Source organism: Phoenix dactylifera, chromosome 15, assembly GCF_051530095.1.
Source record: "Phoenix dactylifera cultivar Ajwa chromosome 15, Ajwa_hap1_PhDact_Kaust_v1.1, whole genome shotgun sequence".
NCBI lineage: Eukaryota > Viridiplantae > Streptophyta > Magnoliopsida > Arecales > Arecaceae > Phoenix > Phoenix dactylifera.
The window spans coordinates 21,109,494-21,129,283 of NC_143204.1; the positions used below are offsets into that span (position 1 = coordinate 21,109,494).

The 19,790-nt window shown below is 38.4% G+C and overlaps 2 protein-coding genes across 3 annotated transcripts; one reads left to right on the forward strand and one right to left on the reverse strand.

Moving 5' to 3' along the window:
- Window positions 1–562: 562 nt before the first annotated feature.
- On the forward strand, window positions 563–6,327 carry LOC103717766 (uncharacterized). The gene is made up of 6 exons (XM_008806269.5): window positions 563–788; window positions 1,275–1,407; window positions 1,574–1,677; window positions 4,518–4,689; window positions 4,779–4,919; window positions 4,998–6,327. Exons 1-6 carry the CDS (start codon window positions 739–741, stop codon window positions 6,036–6,038), a joined length of 1,641 nt encoding a protein of 546 aa, XP_008804491.3. The 5' UTR covers window positions 563–738; the 3' UTR covers window positions 6,039–6,327.
- A 429-nt stretch (window positions 6,328–6,756) lies between these two features.
- Window positions 6,757–16,845, reverse strand: SERK1 (somatic embryogenesis receptor kinase 2). Of its 2 annotated transcripts, NM_001301676.1 has the most exons (13): window positions 16,381–16,474; window positions 16,201–16,218; window positions 14,674–14,806; window positions 14,505–14,576; window positions 12,582–12,645; window positions 10,734–10,810; window positions 10,555–10,626; window positions 10,353–10,504; window positions 9,717–9,851; window positions 9,301–9,642; window positions 8,386–8,780; window positions 7,261–7,571; window positions 6,757–6,805 (listed from the first exon to the last, which is right to left on the reverse strand). In NM_001301676.1, exons 1-13 carry the CDS (start codon window positions 16,472–16,474, stop codon window positions 6,757–6,759), a joined length of 1,914 nt encoding a protein of 637 aa, NP_001288605.1. The 2 variants fall into 2 exon arrangements, with proteins under 2 accessions (NP_001288605.1, XP_008804489.3); XM_008806267.3 differs by lacking the exons at window positions 6,757–6,805; window positions 16,201–16,218 and having other exon boundaries at window positions 6,902–7,571; window positions 10,353–10,462; window positions 10,734–10,805; window positions 12,502–12,645; window positions 16,381–16,845.
- Between the last annotated feature and the right edge of the window lie 2,945 nt (window positions 16,846–19,790).

The window sequence follows — 19,790 nt, forward strand, 5'->3', positions numbered from 1 at the left end:
TTTTGTCTACACTAGTTGGGGCAGTCACCTCTGCTTTCTTGAGGATGAAATCCAACTCAAATGGTGAGGAATGATGCATTCTTTTCTTTCATGTGCATCACACTTGCTTAATAAGGGAAAATATAAATCCTTACTATTTAGCATTCGAAAAGAAAGAATGGCAAATTATTAACATGAATCCACACACTAAATGAATCAAGAAATTAGATTTAAAAAAACAAAAGTCTCGGCGAATAACATCATCTAATCCGTGCCTTGTATGAAGATGGCCATCGGGCCTCCGTCGCTCCGAAACGTTCCGCAGGGGACCCAAAAAAAAAAAATCAGAACCTTAGAGTCGAAGGAACGTGTCCGCCGGAGAAAACTCTGGTGCTTATATACCCTATACAATTCCCATGCGGACTTATCCTCTCCCGTCCATATCTCCATCCCAACCCTCCGTCGCGGTTTCTCGAATTATCGGCCGGCCGGGACGCCATAAACGGGTGGACATGATCGCCTCAAGTAACAAAACGAACGGCAGATAATAAGTCCTAAGCAATGCCCGTATGCGACCAGCCATCGCCCACTTTTTGTTTCCTCCCTCGTAAAGGTATCACTGAAGCAAAAAGGCTCTCTCTCTCTCTCTCTCTCTCATTTGGTTAGATCTCGGAAAAATTCTAAAAGATCAATTCCTTGTCGATAATCTCCGTTCCGGAAGAAGTTTTGAAGGCTTGATCGATAGAAATTTGATTGGCGATGTCGATGCTTGATGCCTTCTTCACTAAGGGTTTCAAAGGAGCCAAATGGTATGTTGAAATTATTTAATTTCTTTGTTTCGGTCGTATCCAGTTATCTTCTATTGGATCGGGTTCGCCTTTTGTTTTTGGTTGATGATGGGAATCTTGGATTCTTGGGGTTGTTTTGCACTACTTCTGATATTTCCAATTTTTCTTTTTGGGTGTTTCAGATCTTTTTTGAAAAAAAAAAAAATCGGCCTTTTGGATGCTAAAAAAAGGAGAGGCTTCTTTGTAGTGTCTCTGATGTATTGGTACTTCTGATTCAAGGTTCTTTCAGATTATGGCATCAAGTTCGTGATTTGATGAAATTGTGTTTTTTTTTAATAATATAAAGATTAAAAATTTAGGGAGTTTTGGTGCTTTTGATACCATCGCTTTTTTCTTTGGTCGGTGTTTGAATGGTTTGTTGAAAAGCTTTATTTCGATGAAGTTATAAGTATTTCTTATAAGGAGGGAGTTGATTCTTTATTGTTATTAATTTTTGTATCTGATCAGCAAAACACTGCTGAAGCTGACGATTCCGAGAATAAAGTTGCTGCGGAATCGGAGGGAGATTCAATTGAAGCATATGCGAAGGGACATTGCAAAGCTTCTTGAGAATGGGCAGGAGGCCACTGCCCGGATTCGGGTATCTTTATTTTTCTTTTTGTTTATTAATGAAAACAAACTTATCTTTATTCTTTTCATGGTTTGAGGAGTGCTACTACGCTACAGGGTAATGGATCAAACTAGTAGGAGGTGTTTGTTTGTTGCCCAGAGACTTTTGATGATTGATTACTTGGTGTTGGTCACAGGTGGAGCATATTATTCGGGAGGAGAACATGATGGCAGCACAGGAGATCATTGAGTTGTTCTGTGAGCTAATTTCTGTCCGCCTTCCCATAATCGAGTTGCAGAGGTTGGTTAGTTGATTCTAGTTTTTTTGTCCATCATGTATGTATGTATGTATGTGCTTATTCTTGAATTGTATAATTATGTTTGTGTCATCATTTAACTCTGCATATTGCTGGGAATTATAATTGGTTTTGTTGGCAAATGTGATCTTGTCGACATCTCTTTCAGCTTAATGAAATCTTGCTAAATTTCTGAACAAGTTTCATTGTTTGTGGCAGTTAGCAAATAGGACAGGTAGCTGATATTAAATTCTGTCAATTTTTTAAGGCAGTTCCTCGAAGAATCACATTCGGTATTCATGGAGTATGAGAAGTATGGCTTTGATGGAAATAATATAAAATTGAAAAAGAATAATGGTTAGTAGGAGCATAGTATCATGCACCGTTACGCCCCATGGAAGTCATGTTTTTCAAGTAAATACATACCAAGCAATTTTGTCATCATAGTTTGATCCCAAAAAAGTTCATTTATGTTTCAAGGTTGCTCAGCCGGGAGGTAAACTAGCATCTTGCATGATTTATATGTCATGTATTAAGGGTATGCATGGTTTCTTGGAAAACCATGCAAAAGGAAAAAGAAAAAGGAAAATATTTTCCATGGAAAAGGAAAAACTCGACAAGATTTGGAAATCTATTTTTGTATTATTTTAGTTTTCCCACCATCTAAACAGCTAGAAACTTCAAATTTTCCAAATTCTTTAGTTTTTCAAGATCTTTTCCAAGCTACCAAACTTATCCTCAAAGACAAAACCCTATCTGTAATTGGATATGTATACCACCAGAACCTTTCTATGTAGTATTGTCATCTGATTACTTATGATTGGTGCTCATTGATTATGTTTGTGGAATTTTGTGTATTGGTTTCTAAAAATGAAGGTCTAAATGTGTTACTTGTTTTTGAATATGTAGTTTTAGTGGGTGTTATTATGACAATGACGCTCCCATTAGAATCGGTTGTAAGGGATAGTTTAATGTGATTATATGATTTCTTGGTTTCCATTTATATAAACAAGTCAGACTTTTATAGGAATCTCAAGGTAGCTGAACCAAAGTTGGATATCTAGTATGTCTTTTATTATTTCATGCTAGCAGAGCAAAGAAAAAATTAGCATGACACTGTAGCAATTTTGGAGGAATCAGACTTGGATCAAAACCAGAAGAGAAGTAGGATCCACCAAATTGGTTAAAATAATACTTCCAGATATGTTTATTAATGTGGCCAATGAGAGGATGCTTGCACATCATGTAAGAATAAACATGTGTTAGCAATTGAGGATGTTTTAGTAGAAATTTGGTTGGATTATCATGTTTAATGTAGCGGAGGGGATGCTAACTAATGCAATTGGTAAATCCTATGGAGGTTGTTACCAAGCTTCTAGATACGAGTCTCGTCCTCACCCCAATTTTGGCATACTGGTACGTACTCTTTGTTCTCGCTCTCCCCTCTTCTTTCCTTTATGTTTTTCCTTCTTTGCTTGTTTTTTTTCTTTTTTTCCTTCCTTTCTTCTTTCTTTCCTTTTTGTTTTCTTTTTCTTCTTCCCTCCTTCCTTTCTTTCCTTCTATTTTCTTCTTCACTCTTTCCTTTTTCTTATTCTTTCTTTCCCTTCTTCTTTCTTTCCTTCCATCCTTTCCTTCTCTTCTCCCTCCTTTCCTTTCTTTCCTTTTCTTCTTTTTTCTTTCCTTTCTTCCTTTTTTCCTTCCTATATATTTTTCGCCTTTCCTTCCTTTCTTTCTCATCATCTTTCCTTCTTTTATTTTTTTCCTTTTCTTCTTCTTTCCTTCCTTCCTTTCTCTTTCTTCATCTTTCCCTGCATGGATGGGTTTCGAAGTCCTATCCCATTTTGATCTTGTTGCCTTATAGGAATAGGACGGGACAGCCAGGATGCCCCTTGTCCCGCCAAGACTTAAGACCTTGTTGGTATGTACTAAGACTCTAAGAGCCAAATTCCTTGCAGAATTTATTTTGACATTTAGTAGTTTCAAGTGTTTATTTGCGAGCCACTGTGCCATACATGATATTAGTAACAACTCGTGGTATTTTTCTAATCTCTAGCAATATATATTTTATCACTATTAAATAATAGAAATTGATGATTGAAGCATTAATGGAACCTTTTTGGTGAAATTTAAGATATATGCTGATTTTATCTACCTATAACAAGATAGAAAGATAGCAGCACTTTAATCTCACAATTCTGGCATAATATGTGCTGTGCCGTGCTAAATGAAAAAAGTATATAATTTTTTAATTAAAATATTTTAAAAAATAGAGTTGAATAGGTATTAGGTGCCATGCTGATCTATGCCAACTGGCAATACTGGCCTGGCAAAGTGGCTCTGCCAGCACTCATGCTTTAAATACAGTCAATAGGTCTTTCTGTTACTTTGCATCAGTTCCAGAGGCTTGATTTGGTTCTTCCATGTAGTGTCTGGTGTTCCTTTTTCCTTGTAAATCCGCGCCCCACCCTTCAAAAAAAAAAAAAGAAAAAAAAAGGAAAAAGGAAGGGGAAAAATAGGAAAAAGAAAAAGAAGAAAAATGTGATACTTAATTTTACATGTTCCCTTGTCACCCAGAGTTAGGTTGTATGTATTATAGAATTCAAATTAATCTGCTATACAAATGCAAAGTTGCTTTTATTTAAAGATCTTACTCAATTTTTTTTTGAAGTTGAGAGGTAGCATTCTTTTCTGGATGATCCCATCTAGTTAATACAAAGATACTATCAATATTATCTGGTGAATATTTCTTTCAATTATGTATAGAGTTTGCTTCTTCTTCTTTTTTGAGTTTTATATTCATATTCAGTATAGAGCACCTTGTCTAACCTGCCTTAAAATTGTTCAGAGAATGTCCTCTTGACCTTAAAGAAGCAATTTCCAGCATTTGTTTTGCTGCACCAAGATGTGCAGATTTACCTGAGTTGCAGCAAGTTCAGATGTTGTTTGCAGCCAAATATGGCAAGGAATTTGTTACAGCTGCCACTGAGCTCATGCCAGATTGTGGAGTCAACCGGCAGGTCACATGAATTTCTAAGTGCCAGTAATCAAATTCGATTCATCCTTTTTGATTTGTTTCAGTCTTTTTCCTAACAAGCTACTCCAACAGATAATTGAACTGCTATCAGTTCGAGCTCCTTCAGTGGAAACAAAATTGAAGTTGCTGAAGGAAATTGCTGAAGAGCATGAGTTAGATTGGGATCCATCTGCCTCTGAAACCGAGTTTCTTAAACCACATGAGGATTTGTTGGTGAGTTGAAGCCAATATGTTCTGTTATGACATCATATTTCTTCACTGACTGATACAAAGATCTCGTCTTTTCATCAGAATGGACCAAACCACTTTACCAATGGATCTACATTGCCTCTTCCCGAAGAGAAACACAATGAAACAGTGTCTTCCAGCCTTGCAGAAGAGTCTCATGAAGAGTCGGATTTGGATGCAGGCTTTGATTCATTAGATCTTCCTGAAGTTCCAAAAGTTTCTGTCCGTTCGACATCTGATATTCCCTCAGCTCCAGAAATGGTTCCACATGTACCATCCTCTCCACCACATGACTTCGAACTTGATCAGGTCAACAAATATACTTCAAGTGAGATGTCGCATGTTCCCCAAGTGGAGCCTGGAGAAAATAAACAGGAGGCATCAATTGCTTCCCCCTACACCCAGCCTGATGTTTCAGTTGCCTCAAGGGAAGGCAAACAGTTCGTCCCATTTGTTTCTTCACCATCATTTTCTTCTGATCAAGTGTTTGCCAAGCAAACCGAGCCGGCACCCTCTCCCCCAGTATTTTCATCTGTTTCAGTATCAGAGAGGCAAAGTGGGAGAGCTCCGTTGTCCTCATTTTCTTCTGCTCCGGTATCTGCGAAGAAAAGTGAGCCAGCTTCCTCCATTTCCCTGAGTAACAGAGACGGCAATGGAGACTTGCAGGATGTACTGGCTGCTGCTCAGGCTGCTGCTGAAACTGCTGAACGAGCTGCAGCAGCTGCGCGTGCTGTTGCGAACCTTGCACATGTTAGAATCACAGATCTTGTAACGAAAAAGAACAGTGGAAGTTCTGAAAATGAATTCAAGGGGGAAGGTTCTCATCGACAGCACGTGACTGGGAAATCAATATTTGATCATCAAGATTCTTTTGATCATATGAACAACATTTTCGAGTCAAAGTGGGGATTGAGTGCGGCATCTCTTTCTTCTCATGAAGTGCCCAGGATGGAAGATGAGTCACCTCTTTCACAGGAACGAATGCCTGAGCTTCAGCCTGCTTCTGTGCCTCAGCGATCAACCTCGTTGGAGGATGATCCATACTTTTCATACCCCAACCTGTTCACCTCACAGGACTCGAATCAAAAAATCAATTATTCATAGTTAAGTAGATGATTCGAGGTCTGCCCGTGAGTTCAGAGTATGTTATCAGGAGTAGCCAGTTTTTTCTCATGCAAGCTGAACAACTACTTAGGGACATCCTCTTTGTTCTATAAGCTGCAAGGCTTAATGGTTCTTCAAGTCGATTGCATAGTATTAGTATACCTGTCTTTGCAGGTGACCTTTTATGTATAGTGAATAAAAGTGGTGTTTGTTTTTAATAATTAGTCCGGTTGATGTAACTTTTGAATGGTTTTTTGACTGTTGCATTTATAAATGCTCTGCTTTTTCTCGTTTGGCTTTCAATGACAGCATTTTCCATAATAATGGTCCGTGCTGGAACCATTATTGATAGTTAAAATGGCTTTTAATGCTAATGTTTGTGCTACAGTACGTGACTTCAAAATTTTAACATTAAAAAAATAATAATTGCTGTAACGGCTGTAACGCCACTATGACACAAAATGCTGAGAAGAAATAATAATATCATTTCCCAAATCATTCTTTATTAAATAAAAATTATTATTATTTAGAGTGTATAACTTATTTTAGAAAAAAAATTGGCGAACAATTTGGATTGTAAAAAGAAATTTCATTTTATTTACAGAAACAGAAAATAAAAAAATTGACCGTTATGGATGACCACGGTGAATTAACTCTTGGTTCTCAAGCACAATAGAATGTAAGCTGATAACCAGAACACGTTATGCAAGTGCACATCTCAAATGCCAATAAATGCATAAAGCGAGATGGTTTCTGGGATCTGCAACCTGGCGAAGAACAGTTGCATTGTAAAACATGGACTACCAATATTCATCACAAAAAGCCATCCTAGAACAATGCTTGGTATACTGCTTATGGATAAATTTGTTAGGTGTCAATATAAAAATTATCATGCATTAACCATCAGAGTACAAAATACTCCCACCGTGCATCACTAACAAGAGCTTTTGTTAATACAGAAATTGTTGTTGCAGTGTAAACAGCAAAATAGGTCCTACTTGCAAAGTCTGCAATTTGCCTCCTGCAAGAAGGTTGCTAGCACCGCAGCATCACAAGGGAAGAAGATTGCATTTCACAATCAATAAATTGCTGCAGATAATACAATGGCCCCAGCTTCATATGGACAAATGTGAATTTCGCTTGGTCACAGAATGGGCTTATGGAAGATGCAAGGGGGGAAGAACCTGTGAATAATTTCTTTTAAATCCATTTTGATGGTCACCTTGGACCTGACAATTCAACCGCAGGCAGGTTGTCCGTGGAGTCGATAAACCATTCGGAGTTGCGGTGTGGGGCCATCTCCACCTCCTGGTGTACCACCTCCACTTGCTGCCATTCCTCCCATCTCTCAGCAAGGCCATCGCCTTCGAGCATTCTCACCACATCTGACATTTTTGGCCGGTCCATTGGGGAGCCCTGTGTGCAGAGCAGGGCAACCTGTATGAGTGACTCCACCTCAGTTTCTACAAAATTGTTTTGTAGATCAGGGTCGACCAACGTTTCCAGCCTTCTATCTTTCAGGAGTCCTTTTACCTGCGAGCAGAACATAAATTACGCATAAATCAAGTTGACCACCAACTGCGTTTTCATAAAGATGAAGTATGATTAATGGTTATTTTCCCTTCTGGTTTTCCACAAAATATAAAACGTGAATGATGCATTAATTTGTCACAGATAGTTCTACCATGGAAGTATGGAGTCCATCCTCAGTATCCATAGCTTCATGGCCTCTCATGAGCTCAACTTTCAGTCTAGAATATAAGCGCCATAGATCATCTACTATTCATAAAGATATTTCTGCAAATCTCAGATCCCCAGGATACTGGCCATGTATTTGGGAGAAATTTTATGGTGGCAATCCAAAGTGAAAAATATATACTTAGACATTTAAGCATTGACTTCACATCTTACTTTGTGCAACAAAAAAAAAGGGGATTCCTCCATGTACTGTGCACCTGGTCAGTTAAAGGTCAGTGAAAATGTGATTCTTTTTTTCCCCACAATACTCTGTTGTCGACCAAGTTGAAGGTTCAGGCATTGCTCCACTAATTTCAAACAGCAATTAAATGATAAATAAGCAATATAATATTTACCATTGTTCCCTTGAGAACCAAACAAAACATGCTTTAAAAAGTTTTTAAATGAACTGCCAAATCTCGAAGGTCCCATGCTAACCATGAAAAATCTAGTGGAAAAACTAAGTGAAATCAAAATTGATCCAATTTGACATAGTTGCCAATAATTGCTCTAACTTTTATCTAAAACCTATTACTTGAAGGAACTCATCCAAATAAACCCTGAAAAGCATTCAAGAACCTACTATATGAGATGTGAGAACAGTGCTTACCCAGTCGAGCAACATCACATCATCATCATTTGCGAGACGAGCAAGATCAAATGCTCTTTGCCCTGTAATGAGCTCGAGAAGCATGATTCCATACCCAAAAACATCAGTCTTCTCCGAGGACTTTCCAGTGGATAGATACTCTGGAGCAATGTGCCCAATTGTTCCACGCACCGCAGTTGTTACATGTGTATCCTTGTAGTCCATAAGTTTGGCCAAGCCAAAGTCTCCTACAACTGCCTCAAACTCTTCATCCAACAAAATATTTGCAGCTTTGACATCACGATGAATAATCTTTGGATCACAATGATCATGCAAATAAGACAGTCCTCTTGCAGACCCCAGTGCAATTCTTCTTCGAGCTGGCCAAGAAAGTGGTGGCTCAGATGGAGGCCGCTCTGCAGATTACCAGTAGGAGACTTTTAGGACACTAAAACCACTAGAAATGCTAAAAACTGGTACCTGAATACAGATGTGTAGATGTGTATAGGTGCAAGTGTGCATTCATAGGATGTATGGGTCAGTGCTCTCATGTTTGTTGCTTTGTGAATGCATGTCCGTCCACAAATAAGTAGAAAAAATAGTTTCTCTGAAGCATTTACATAAAAGTGAAATAAGGGGGAAAAAGGATGGCCCAGTGCACAAGGCTCCAGCCACTCGAGAGTCTAGAGAGGGTCAGATGCATGCAACCTCATCCCATGCGGCAAGCACATTTCTATATATTGAACCTGTGACCTTCAGATCACAAATGAAGCAGCCTTACCATTGCCCCAAGGTTGACCTTAAAAGTGAAATAAAGAGAGTGCCTTAAATTCTTATTGCCCCCATCAGTAACTGAGAACAGGAAACTTAGGGCAGGAAGTCCTAAAGGTGCTCATGGCATAAAAATAGGCAAGTAATAGAAGGATAATAGAATACCTCTCAAGCATGATGCAACACTTCCATTAGCCATATAGGGATAGACAAGCAGCCGCTCTGTGGGCGTCATGCAAAACCCACGAAGACGGAGCAAGTTTCTATGTACAGCCATGCTAATCATCTCAACTTCCGTCTGAAACTGAAGCTCCCCACCTGGTGTGCGCTCTTCTTTTAGTCTTTTTACTGCCACTAATGAACCATCTGCAAGTCGTCCTTTATAGACCTTTCCAAACCCTCCTCTGCCAAGAATATTCTTATTGCTAAAACTATCAGTTGCAACTTGCAGTTCTCGCAAAGAAAACCTTTTAAGCTGGCCCAGATGAACTTCAGGGTCCTCCTCAGCTGTGCAAGAAAATTTTAAGAAAATTATATCATATTTTTGTGAATAATCTATTAACATTCCTAATAGTACTAACCAGGTACATCAAAGAAATGTTCTTGCGGTTTACGACGACGCCACCATGCAAACCCAATTGCAGGTGCAGCAAACAGCAAAGCAGCACCTGCAGCAACCCCCCCAGCAATTGCTCCAGTGCTAGAGGCACTACTTCCTGTTGAAATGACAGAAGCAGAGGTAAGAATAGGTCACGTCACAGTTTTCTACGATTTAGCCAGTCCCATGTCAGTAAAATGCATATCAGAAAGAAGTGTAATGCATGTAACTCAAAGGGGCCTCCTTAGATGATTTAGCTCAAAAATTAAGGAAAAGAACATGATGACCCCCATAGTTCATTTTGAGAACTCAATATGTCATTGCAATAATCAAAACTAAAAGACTGCCATTTCAAACCAAAACCAAATGTAAATTCCCTAACACTTTGGCCGAGTCATAGGAGAGATTTTGGTTGCCCACTGGCAGAGATACAAGACATCTTACTTTGGGCGTTATAAATGAAATAATTTTGTAGGCCAATTTCTGCTGAACAAGGCATTAGGATTATAATAAAGTGGATTACCGTCTTTTGCAGCATGATCATTAAAAACAAAACAAAAGTTAACCAGATCTTTTTTGCAAGAGTTTCACAACATAAACAGAATAATCAAAGTTTTACCTGGTGAAGAGTTTGGTGTTGGATTATATGGAGGAGGTGGAGAAAATGGAGGAGAATTCGGACAAGGCTTTCCCGTACTCGGGCCACATAATAGAGGATTGTTATTAAAACTGCAGGATAAAGTCTCCATGGTGAGTGTTAGAGCAATCCCGCTAAAACCACAGAAGGTCCAATTAGTTGACAAGATTTATCAGCAAGAAACCTGATGGGGGTGAATAGTGAAAAAGAGCCAGTTGATGGAACCTCTCCAGATAGATTGTTTGTTGACAGATCCCTGCATGTTTATCATAAAAGATTGTTCATTCTAGTTCATGTAATTAAGAAAGAACAATTTTGCAAAAGAAAAATAATGGGGTAGACTAGTGCATGATATAGACTTACAGAACTTGGAGGTTATTGATCTTGGTTAATGATGGAGGAATTTGACCCGACAGACTGTTGTTGTTAAGCCGGCTATCCTTCCAAAAAAATTCAAGAACAAAGAAATTATAAACATGGATGTTCAACACATATATTTACAGAATACTGAATAAATAATCGGTCTGCAAACTCCATGACTATTTGTCATTTTATCGTTAAACTTATGATATTTCCTATTTTTGATTCATAAAAAGATGTCATTTACAGAAGGAAAGTACGAATTTTAATAAAGAAAAAAAATTACACTACATAGAGAAAGTGGTTCAAATTTATTTATGATTATAAACATAACAGTTATGCTTCTCCCAAACTACTTGTTTTCCCTCTTATCAGACATTAATTATGAATACGAAGAGCCATCTCTTCTCTTAACACAACCTTTTCAAATCCTTTGATACAACTTTAGTAAAAGCTGGCTTTAATTTTTCTTCCTTTTTCATCTTATTTGCTTACCCACAGCTTAATCATCCATCGCTGTAACTCCTATGCTACCTTAATCATCTGGATGTATTAGAAAACAAATAATATTATGCGACCATTTTTTTTTGAAATTAAAAGCTGTTATTTAAATAACTTAATGTTTGGAGGTAAAATAGAGCTTTACAAAATCTCTAAATTCTGGACCTAGAAATATCTAATTTGAATAAAATGTTTTAAGGTCATAATTTTTTCCTCACCATCATCTTTCAACTCTATATTTGAACTTTCCCCTTTTAACCACCAAAACACCTACTATAAGATCAACTAAGAATTGAGATAAAGCTAAGTAATAGGATAATAACATGATTTTGAAATTTAAGATGTCCAAAAACAGCATAACATACGGTTTCCCAGACCTCTTCTTCTTAGTTTACAAACGCATCAACAGCAACATTCTGTCTTTGTGAAGCTCTATAAACATCCTCATGACTGCCCTACATTTTTGAACCATACAACATCAATTACCCTACTGTGGTACTGTAGAAAACTTCCTCATGTCCCAAAGACATGGCAATCACAAATCACCCCAGAAACAACCCCACGCCAACCCCTCCCCATCCCCACCAATAGAAAAAAAAAAGCATAGGATATTTTCAGATTCTCATTATGAAAAGCATAGCACATGGAAACAAGACTGTCAATGAAGATGCAGTAACAACTTATAATATCCAGCTATACTGCAAATGCACACAACAGAAAGTTTTTCTAATAAAAGCATCCCCATACAAATTGGTTGATACAGAATTGTTAAAATAAGAAATAGGTAGGGATGTTTCTAAACAAACAATAAAAGGGAAAAAATGATTTGGAATTTATACACACATCCCAACGTCAGGACCAATGATTATGGTCCATACATCATTGCCAATATTTTGCAGCAGTGATGGACCGATTTATATCAACTTCTCTCAATCAGTAGTAGGATTGCTTGCAGGCTAATCCAACAAAAACTAAGCTCAAACAAGCAGATGGGAATGCACTTTGTCATCAATATCAATTTGGTATAGTAAGTTGTTGCTTGTTAGTCTTCTGAAATATCATGATCTACAAAGAACATCTGCAGAAATTAAAGGATAATATTCACCCAGACTAGGAAATTTAGGTTCATTAATAGTTCTCTATAATGAATTTCAAAACAAACAAACAAGATGATCAAATGATAAGTAACCGAGCATTTAAAGCCAACAGTTTAATAAAGAAAAGCAGAAATAAACTACAATGATAGAATAGAAATATAAAGGATTCTTACAGGAAACGAAGTTTTGAAAGATTTCCCAGCGAGTCAGGTATTCCCCCGGTGAAATTGTTTAAGTACAGATCCAAGCTCACCAGGTTTGTCAGACTCCCCAGCTCAGTAGGAATTGTTCCACTAATGTTATTGCTATAAAGTTCCCTGTCAAGAAAAAAATTGTAAGTTCAATTATTCATACTAAAAATAATAAGACTAGGAAATTTTCAAGAGACTGTGATCTTCAAGTTCTAACATAAATATTGACTGAAGAATAAAGAATTATAGTCAAAATTGAGCAGAGAAATTTATGGCAAGTAATAGACATCTTATGATAAATACAGGAAAACCAAAGTTGGAGAACAGAAAGACAACCATATACATTGTATCATGTGCATAGCTTTTTCTATTCCGTAGTCTTAAACTTGCCAGTTGCACAGAGGTGCAAACTACGTAGGAATTACTGGCATGCCTACTGAAGCTATTGTATATCGGTGACATTGATGGCAACATATCTTTAGTTGCCAAAAATTTAATAATCTATAAAAAATGAAAACTTGTCATGTAGCATAAAAGTTGCTTCAAACAATATGCCTACCCATATTTACGATTCCCACCCATTTGACATTCTGCCATATCCTCATAATGAAATGTTCATTTCTATGTCATGTCAATACACTTTTTAAACATGCGTTTAGCTTAGAAGTGAGAACTGGAATATAATAGTGTTGATCCCATCCCAAAACACAATCTCACTCATTGTACCACTCTTTTACTTAGTGCTACTTTAAGCTCATATTTTCCTCGATAGATATCATTTCTGTTCCCAGTTTTTAACATATTAGTTCCAAGGATGGACTCAAGCTCCAACATAGATCGATGGATTTATTCAATTATGTCATCATGATTCCCAAGAGTGGGGACAAAGTTTCTTATTATTAAGTAGTTTTAGAAAAGATTAGCAGGCCTAGTAGGGATACCTCATTAAATCGCATGGCTGGATGTTGTAGAATTGATTAAAAATTCGTTTCTATGTGAAATGATGCCAAAATTATGAGAACCATGAAATTCAAGTCTCCTATTTTGGGTTCCATTAAAACTTTAAATGGATTCTTCAGTTTTCCTCTTGTTTTCTCCCTGCCTTCTTCCTCTTCTCTACCTTTTTCTTGATCTTTCAAAGGTCAATGAACGATGGATACCTTACTGTTCTATTGTATCACATGCTCCCATACATCATTTCCAATTATGCATGTAAACTAATTAGCTAGCCTTAAAAAATGGAAATAAGCATAGTTAATGTACTGAATGCAACTTGTTATCAAGAAATAAATGTTCTAAAAAACAAGGGGATCCTAGTTTGACCCATTAAACTCCTATGTCCTATATAGTTATCAAGAATTCAAGATATGGTACAATAAAAGCAAAAAAATCATATTACTATATCATCATAATGTGTATCAGTTTTCACTTAGGGGAATGAAATAGTGATATAACCAGTAGAATGCTTCCTAAGAAACAACGGTAGCGATTTAAAAATCCATTAAGCATATCTTTGACCCATTTTACACAAAATAAGACTTAAATAATCACTTGGGTCAGTGGTCTGAAAGGCCCATTAAGATTGCTAGTGGTATTTGATGAAATTAGTGATGTATACTCCAACCATGATATTAATTTGAGCAATGCCTTCCAGCTGAAACAAGACTGGAAATGCCCTGGTAACATGTCAGGAAGAAGGAAAACAACCTATGTTGACTCGTGACAATTGGAACTAGATATGTAGCCCCACCTCTACCTTTCATTCTTTTTTTCCATTCAATAATATTATTACATAAAAATAAACAAACAGGTAGCAGCATACAAAGCTTACCATATAGATATTGGTACAACATCGTGTAGAAAATACTGTCAACAGTTATTTTGAATTATGTAAGAATGCAAATGCAATCTTATTAAACTGCTTCATTTGTTATTCAACAATCAGTGAATCACCCAGAGATCCCCCGATACAATCCAGAACTTACAGGTATTGCAGGTTTTTTAACTGGCCAAGCTGGGGGACCAACGTACCAGATAATTGTGCATTTCCAAGATCACTGGGAGGAACATGGAAAACAATAATTACAATAAGCCCTGAGCAAATCAAAAGACTGTCACACTTTTAAGATGCGCAATAGAGATTCATCCACTTACACTCTAATAACACTATTGTCATTGTTACATGTAACATGGAACCATGTGCATGGATTGACCAGAGTTGGATCCCAACTTTGCAGCACATTACTGGGATCATTGAGGTTGGTCCGTAAAGTATGCAATGCATCACCTATTCAGGGCAAAAAGCAAATACCATCAGGAACTGATTAGAAAATGTTATGTGTTAAAAGTAAAATATACTGATGAAAAAGTAGAACCAAAAACAAGGTCAGTAGTAAAAAAACAAAAATTAACACATTACTTTAGTAGACAATATACTGCTGAAACTAACATATATAATAATAGTTAAGAAAAACTACCGCATTTGAAGAATGACTCGACAATTAATAAATTGCAAGCCATAACTATAACCAATATTGAACCTCGTCTCAGCTATTTGGAGTAAGATTCAAGAAAACTTATTTGTCTATCACTTCTGTAAGGACCACATCTTGCCTCACTGCAGGATTTTCCAGTTCCTTTTTTTCATCTCCATCCACGTAACTTTCAGTCTTCCCGTTTCTTTTCTGATCTTTCCATAAATCTGAGCACCTCTCTTCACTATACATGATGAAATCTTCGCCATACTTCCTGTCGCTCTACTTTCATTTGACGTAACACCTAGTTCTCCAATCTGTAGCCTCTAATAGAGCCATTACTCACGCTACCAGTCCTAGTTTTACAGCACACTGACTTTAATGTTTTAATGTATCCCATGCTCATCCTGCTTGACTAGACTTTTGTTGTGGAGCATTCTGGACAACACAAAATTCATGCATTTTTGTTATTTTGCATAATATTTTCTTAAGTCACTAAAGGAATGAATCAATCACATAACTCCCAAAAAGAAATCGGCAACTTTGAGACGGTTAGTTCATTCCTAACCCTTTCTTCTATAGCTACTCCAACTTCGTATGGTCTCCAACACCAACCAAGTTCCTGAAAGTTAATGTCCAAACTGGATAAATTTCATTCAAAGTTAAGTGAACACTAGTAGGTCCAACAAGTAGCAACTTGATCAATAAGAAGCATTGAAAGAGATCCGAAAATATATCATATTCTATCATATTTCACCTTATGAGCTGGGAAAAAATGCAAACAATACAATAAGTGTGCATGGAGCACAAAATTACAATATCCAGTAGGAATTATCATTGACAAAACTCATTCTGGAAGGAAGAAAAGGCGGAAGAAAATTCCACTTGCTGAAGCAAAGAAACCTATAAATCGAAGTCTTCTCCAAGTCTAATAGCACAACTTCCCTAATGAAGTCGATTACTAGGTGCACCAGGTTCTTGAGTTCCAAATCCCAACAGCTCAATCAAAACACTTAAACTTCCAGTGTCCTAGCTCACCAATTTTATGCCAGAGGAAAATTAAGACAGTAAAACAAGACGAAAAAGAAAATACAAAATTATCTGAACTATAGGCATAGAAATTCATGGTGAGACCAAAGCAACTCTAGCTAAATGGATCAAATAACCACCTTTCTCACAGAATTCCACACAATTCAAACCCTCTCACCTCCATCAGCCCATAAACCTGTCAAATAATACAGATACAGATCTAGATGATCTAATTACCAACATAATCTAAGCTACCAAAAATGTCCAGATCCTGTTCCACTCACCATCGTTTCAACCAACCAAAGCATCGGTCACAGCAGCAGGACAGCATAAGAAGATCAAAAGATTATGAACATACCTTCCACGTTGGCAAGAACCCTAGTGACGGGGTGGAAAACCAGCATCAGCCATAGAAACCAAAGCACAATCGCGTCCCGCTCCACGGCCGCCATTCTTCCACCCAAGACCCACCGCTACTCCGCCAGATCCATCCAAATCCACCCCCTCCCAAGAACCCCACCGCCTTCCGACCCTCAGCAGAACCCCCAATCCCCCACCATTTCTGCCCAGAAGACCACCGTTGCGACCCGAATCGGAGCTCGAATCTAGCAACGCCTAACGGATTAGAGATTCGAAAGCGATCCGACGAAGGTTCGAGCACCCTTTACCCTCCTCCTTCCCCCTTCTCTCTCTTTTCTTTTCCCTTTCTTCCTTTTTTTTCTTCTTTTAAGCGTAAACCATCAAGAATTTTCCTCTCTCTCTCTCTCTCTCTCTCTATCTCCTCCGAGAAAAATCGCGGATATCTTTTCGTTGTCTTTCCGGTCAGCTTGAGTGTGGGCTTGGAGAGTTGGAGGGGGAGGGTCCTGGCACGCGGAGGGGGAGCGCCTCCGCTGTCTCCTCTCGTACGCGAAACAGCCTTCACTGATTACGTGGAAGGTTGCAGTTGGTCACACACCGGGACCCATGTGGTGTAACTCAATGGAGAGTTGCCACGTTACCAATAAGTGCTGTTTTCTCGTCAAACAAGAGACAGCCCGTGCGACAGCCCGTGCGGGTTTTTCCAGCTGCCCGCTGCCCGTAACTGGTCAAAACGCCTCCCTTCAACGGTAGCGACTCAGCGGTCTCTTTCCAAACAGGAAACAGCTATATGAGCCTAAAGTTGCTGGCACGTAGTGTGGGTCCCACTGTGAGGTGAGTCAGCATAGGACACGCAAGGTGTTTGGTGTGCGGGAGGACATAGCGAAGAAGATCCTGGTAGAACAAATTGCCACGAGGGAAAGGGACGGAACCGGGAAGTGCCCACGGTCAAGGACACCGCGGGGCCCACCGTGCCACGTCGGATTCGGTCAAGGCCCACCATGCCGATTTTTTTTTATTTTCGACAAGAAGGGGGTTTATTTACTAAATTAAAAAGGGTATGAAAAGATCCAATCACCGTCCGTCACTTGTGGGTCGTGACTTACGTGGGAGCTAATGTAGGAGGGGAAGAGAAAGAAATGAATCTAAACTCGCACCCTTCCCTCTACCTGGATGGAATAGACCTCATGCTAAAAAAACCATGCGGTGATCTGATGCAGCTCTCAGATGCAACCCTGGCCACACATCTTGCATCAAGGTACGGGGAGTATTAATGGTTGTACCCTCATGATGCACACGTTAATGTGAATCTTACGCATCGTGATGCATTTATGTAGTCATCACCGTACTGAATGATTGAAACGGCAGAGAAATCAGAGAACTGGTCCACTAGGTGCAAGTTTGGGTTCTGGTATGGCCATCAATGGCATTAATTGATCAAGTATTACTACCATCTCCGTGTCTCCATTACCTCCTAAGTAACTTGGTTCTCTGTGATGGTTCAGGATTAGTGCACTTGAGATTGGTGATTATCAAGTGGGTTCCAGGTGTAAGATGCAGAAATTTAAAAATTTAGAATGCTTTCCTCACCAATATGTGAGGTTTCGTTCTCATTGTATAGATAGATATTGGTTACATGATAATTATACGGATACTATAAGACTGCTATAGTATTTGTTACAATAACAATCTCTCTTAGATAATGTTTATTACCATAACAAGCTCTTTCAAATCCTATAATCTAGGAGTAGTGTGCTGTTTGGAATCTTCTAGATGAGTTTTATTGGATTTATCCTTTAGGTATGGTTCGGCCAATCCACGGACACCATATAACAGAAAAATTAAGTATGAAGTTTAGGAGTAAATTTTTTTCTTTTTTTTTCCCCTCCTTGCTTATCTGATATCAGTAAGGCACAATGAAGGTGCAATAGTTTACTTTATGTAATCTTCTCGCTAGTGATGAGTTAGTTATGCTCATGTCAGAGCTGTGTGAGTAGCCGATTTACCAAAAAAAAAAAGTGCAATAGTTTGTTGGAGCTTTGTTCCTTTATGGAACAATTCTTCGACAATGAACTGGTGAGTTTGAAGCTAAATATATCCTTGAATACAAGACCTCAGTGAAGTCTGACATGTTCAACTTAGACTGAGTCAAAGCCCAGACCGGGCATGGCCATTTATTACAAGACATTAGTTTTGTATTCTTAGTTAAATATACTCAAACATTATTTTGTCAGGAAATGCTACTGAGGTGAATTCCTTTTCTTGGATTGGAGAGAGCATGCAAGACTGGCATATTACACGCGCATCCACGGTCTCACTCGCAGATGGATCGCCAATAATAAACAAGTCATATTACCACCAAGTTTTTTTTTTTTTGCAAGATTAACGTCTAACGAACAAATTCTACGATGTTGAAGCCTGAAGCGACAACTCTAAATAGAAAAGCATGTTTCTGGATCAAACCAATCCAATATTTTAAACAATAAGGGCCAGTTTAGTTAGATTTCGGTCAGTCCAAACTGCAAAGGGACAAGGTTTTAAAACCAGTTTATGTCAAGAGTGCTCGAGGCGAGATAAGTAAGTATAATTCCATTGGCCATATGAAATGCAGTCCCATCCAAAAAAGTTGCAACCTTCTATGATGTTAATAGGAGAAACCAGTCATCTTGTCACCCACCCATCATTTCCTTGTAACAGAGTTTTAGAGTTTAAAACAGAGTTTCAGAGTTTAAATGCTTGTGCATAGCTTCGGAAAACGCACATTAGCATAGATATCAGGTATTTAAATTTGCAGCGAGTTCTAATTCTGGCTTCACCCTCTTTCATGTGGGTTAGGAGTGTATCTTTCACGCGAAAAAAGAATCCACGCACAATAATTGTTCCAAGATATATACAAATGGAAGAATGATAATAGTCCACGTTGCGAAAGAAGAATCAGCAGTCTTAACCAAGAAACAAAAAAAAATCCTTATAACACTAAAATTTTCTGAGTCAACCAGTCATCCACAAGCCAAAAAATATCCTTCTTTGAAACTTCTCCCTCTAGCCATATTTGACTACAATTACGTTGAAAATCACCTCGTTTTTTTTATGCAATTACCGAACCACCTAACCGGAGTCGAGAAACTGCATCCAATTGGTCCGCTCGGGAGGAATTTTTTTTCTATAAAAAGGAAAAAAAAAACAATTGACCTGGGACAGCCGGTCGAGCTCGATCCGGATAAACGAACCGGTCGCGATCCGAGGCCAATTCCGCAGTCGGTGGGCCGCCACGCGCATAAGAAGATGAACGTGGCCGCATGACCGCCGTCAATCGCTTGGTCAGGTCGTCGCTTCAAAGAAAGACCGCGTGGCGACGGAGGCATTTCTATAGCTCGGCGCTGCTAACCATGACCGCAGCTACTATGACCG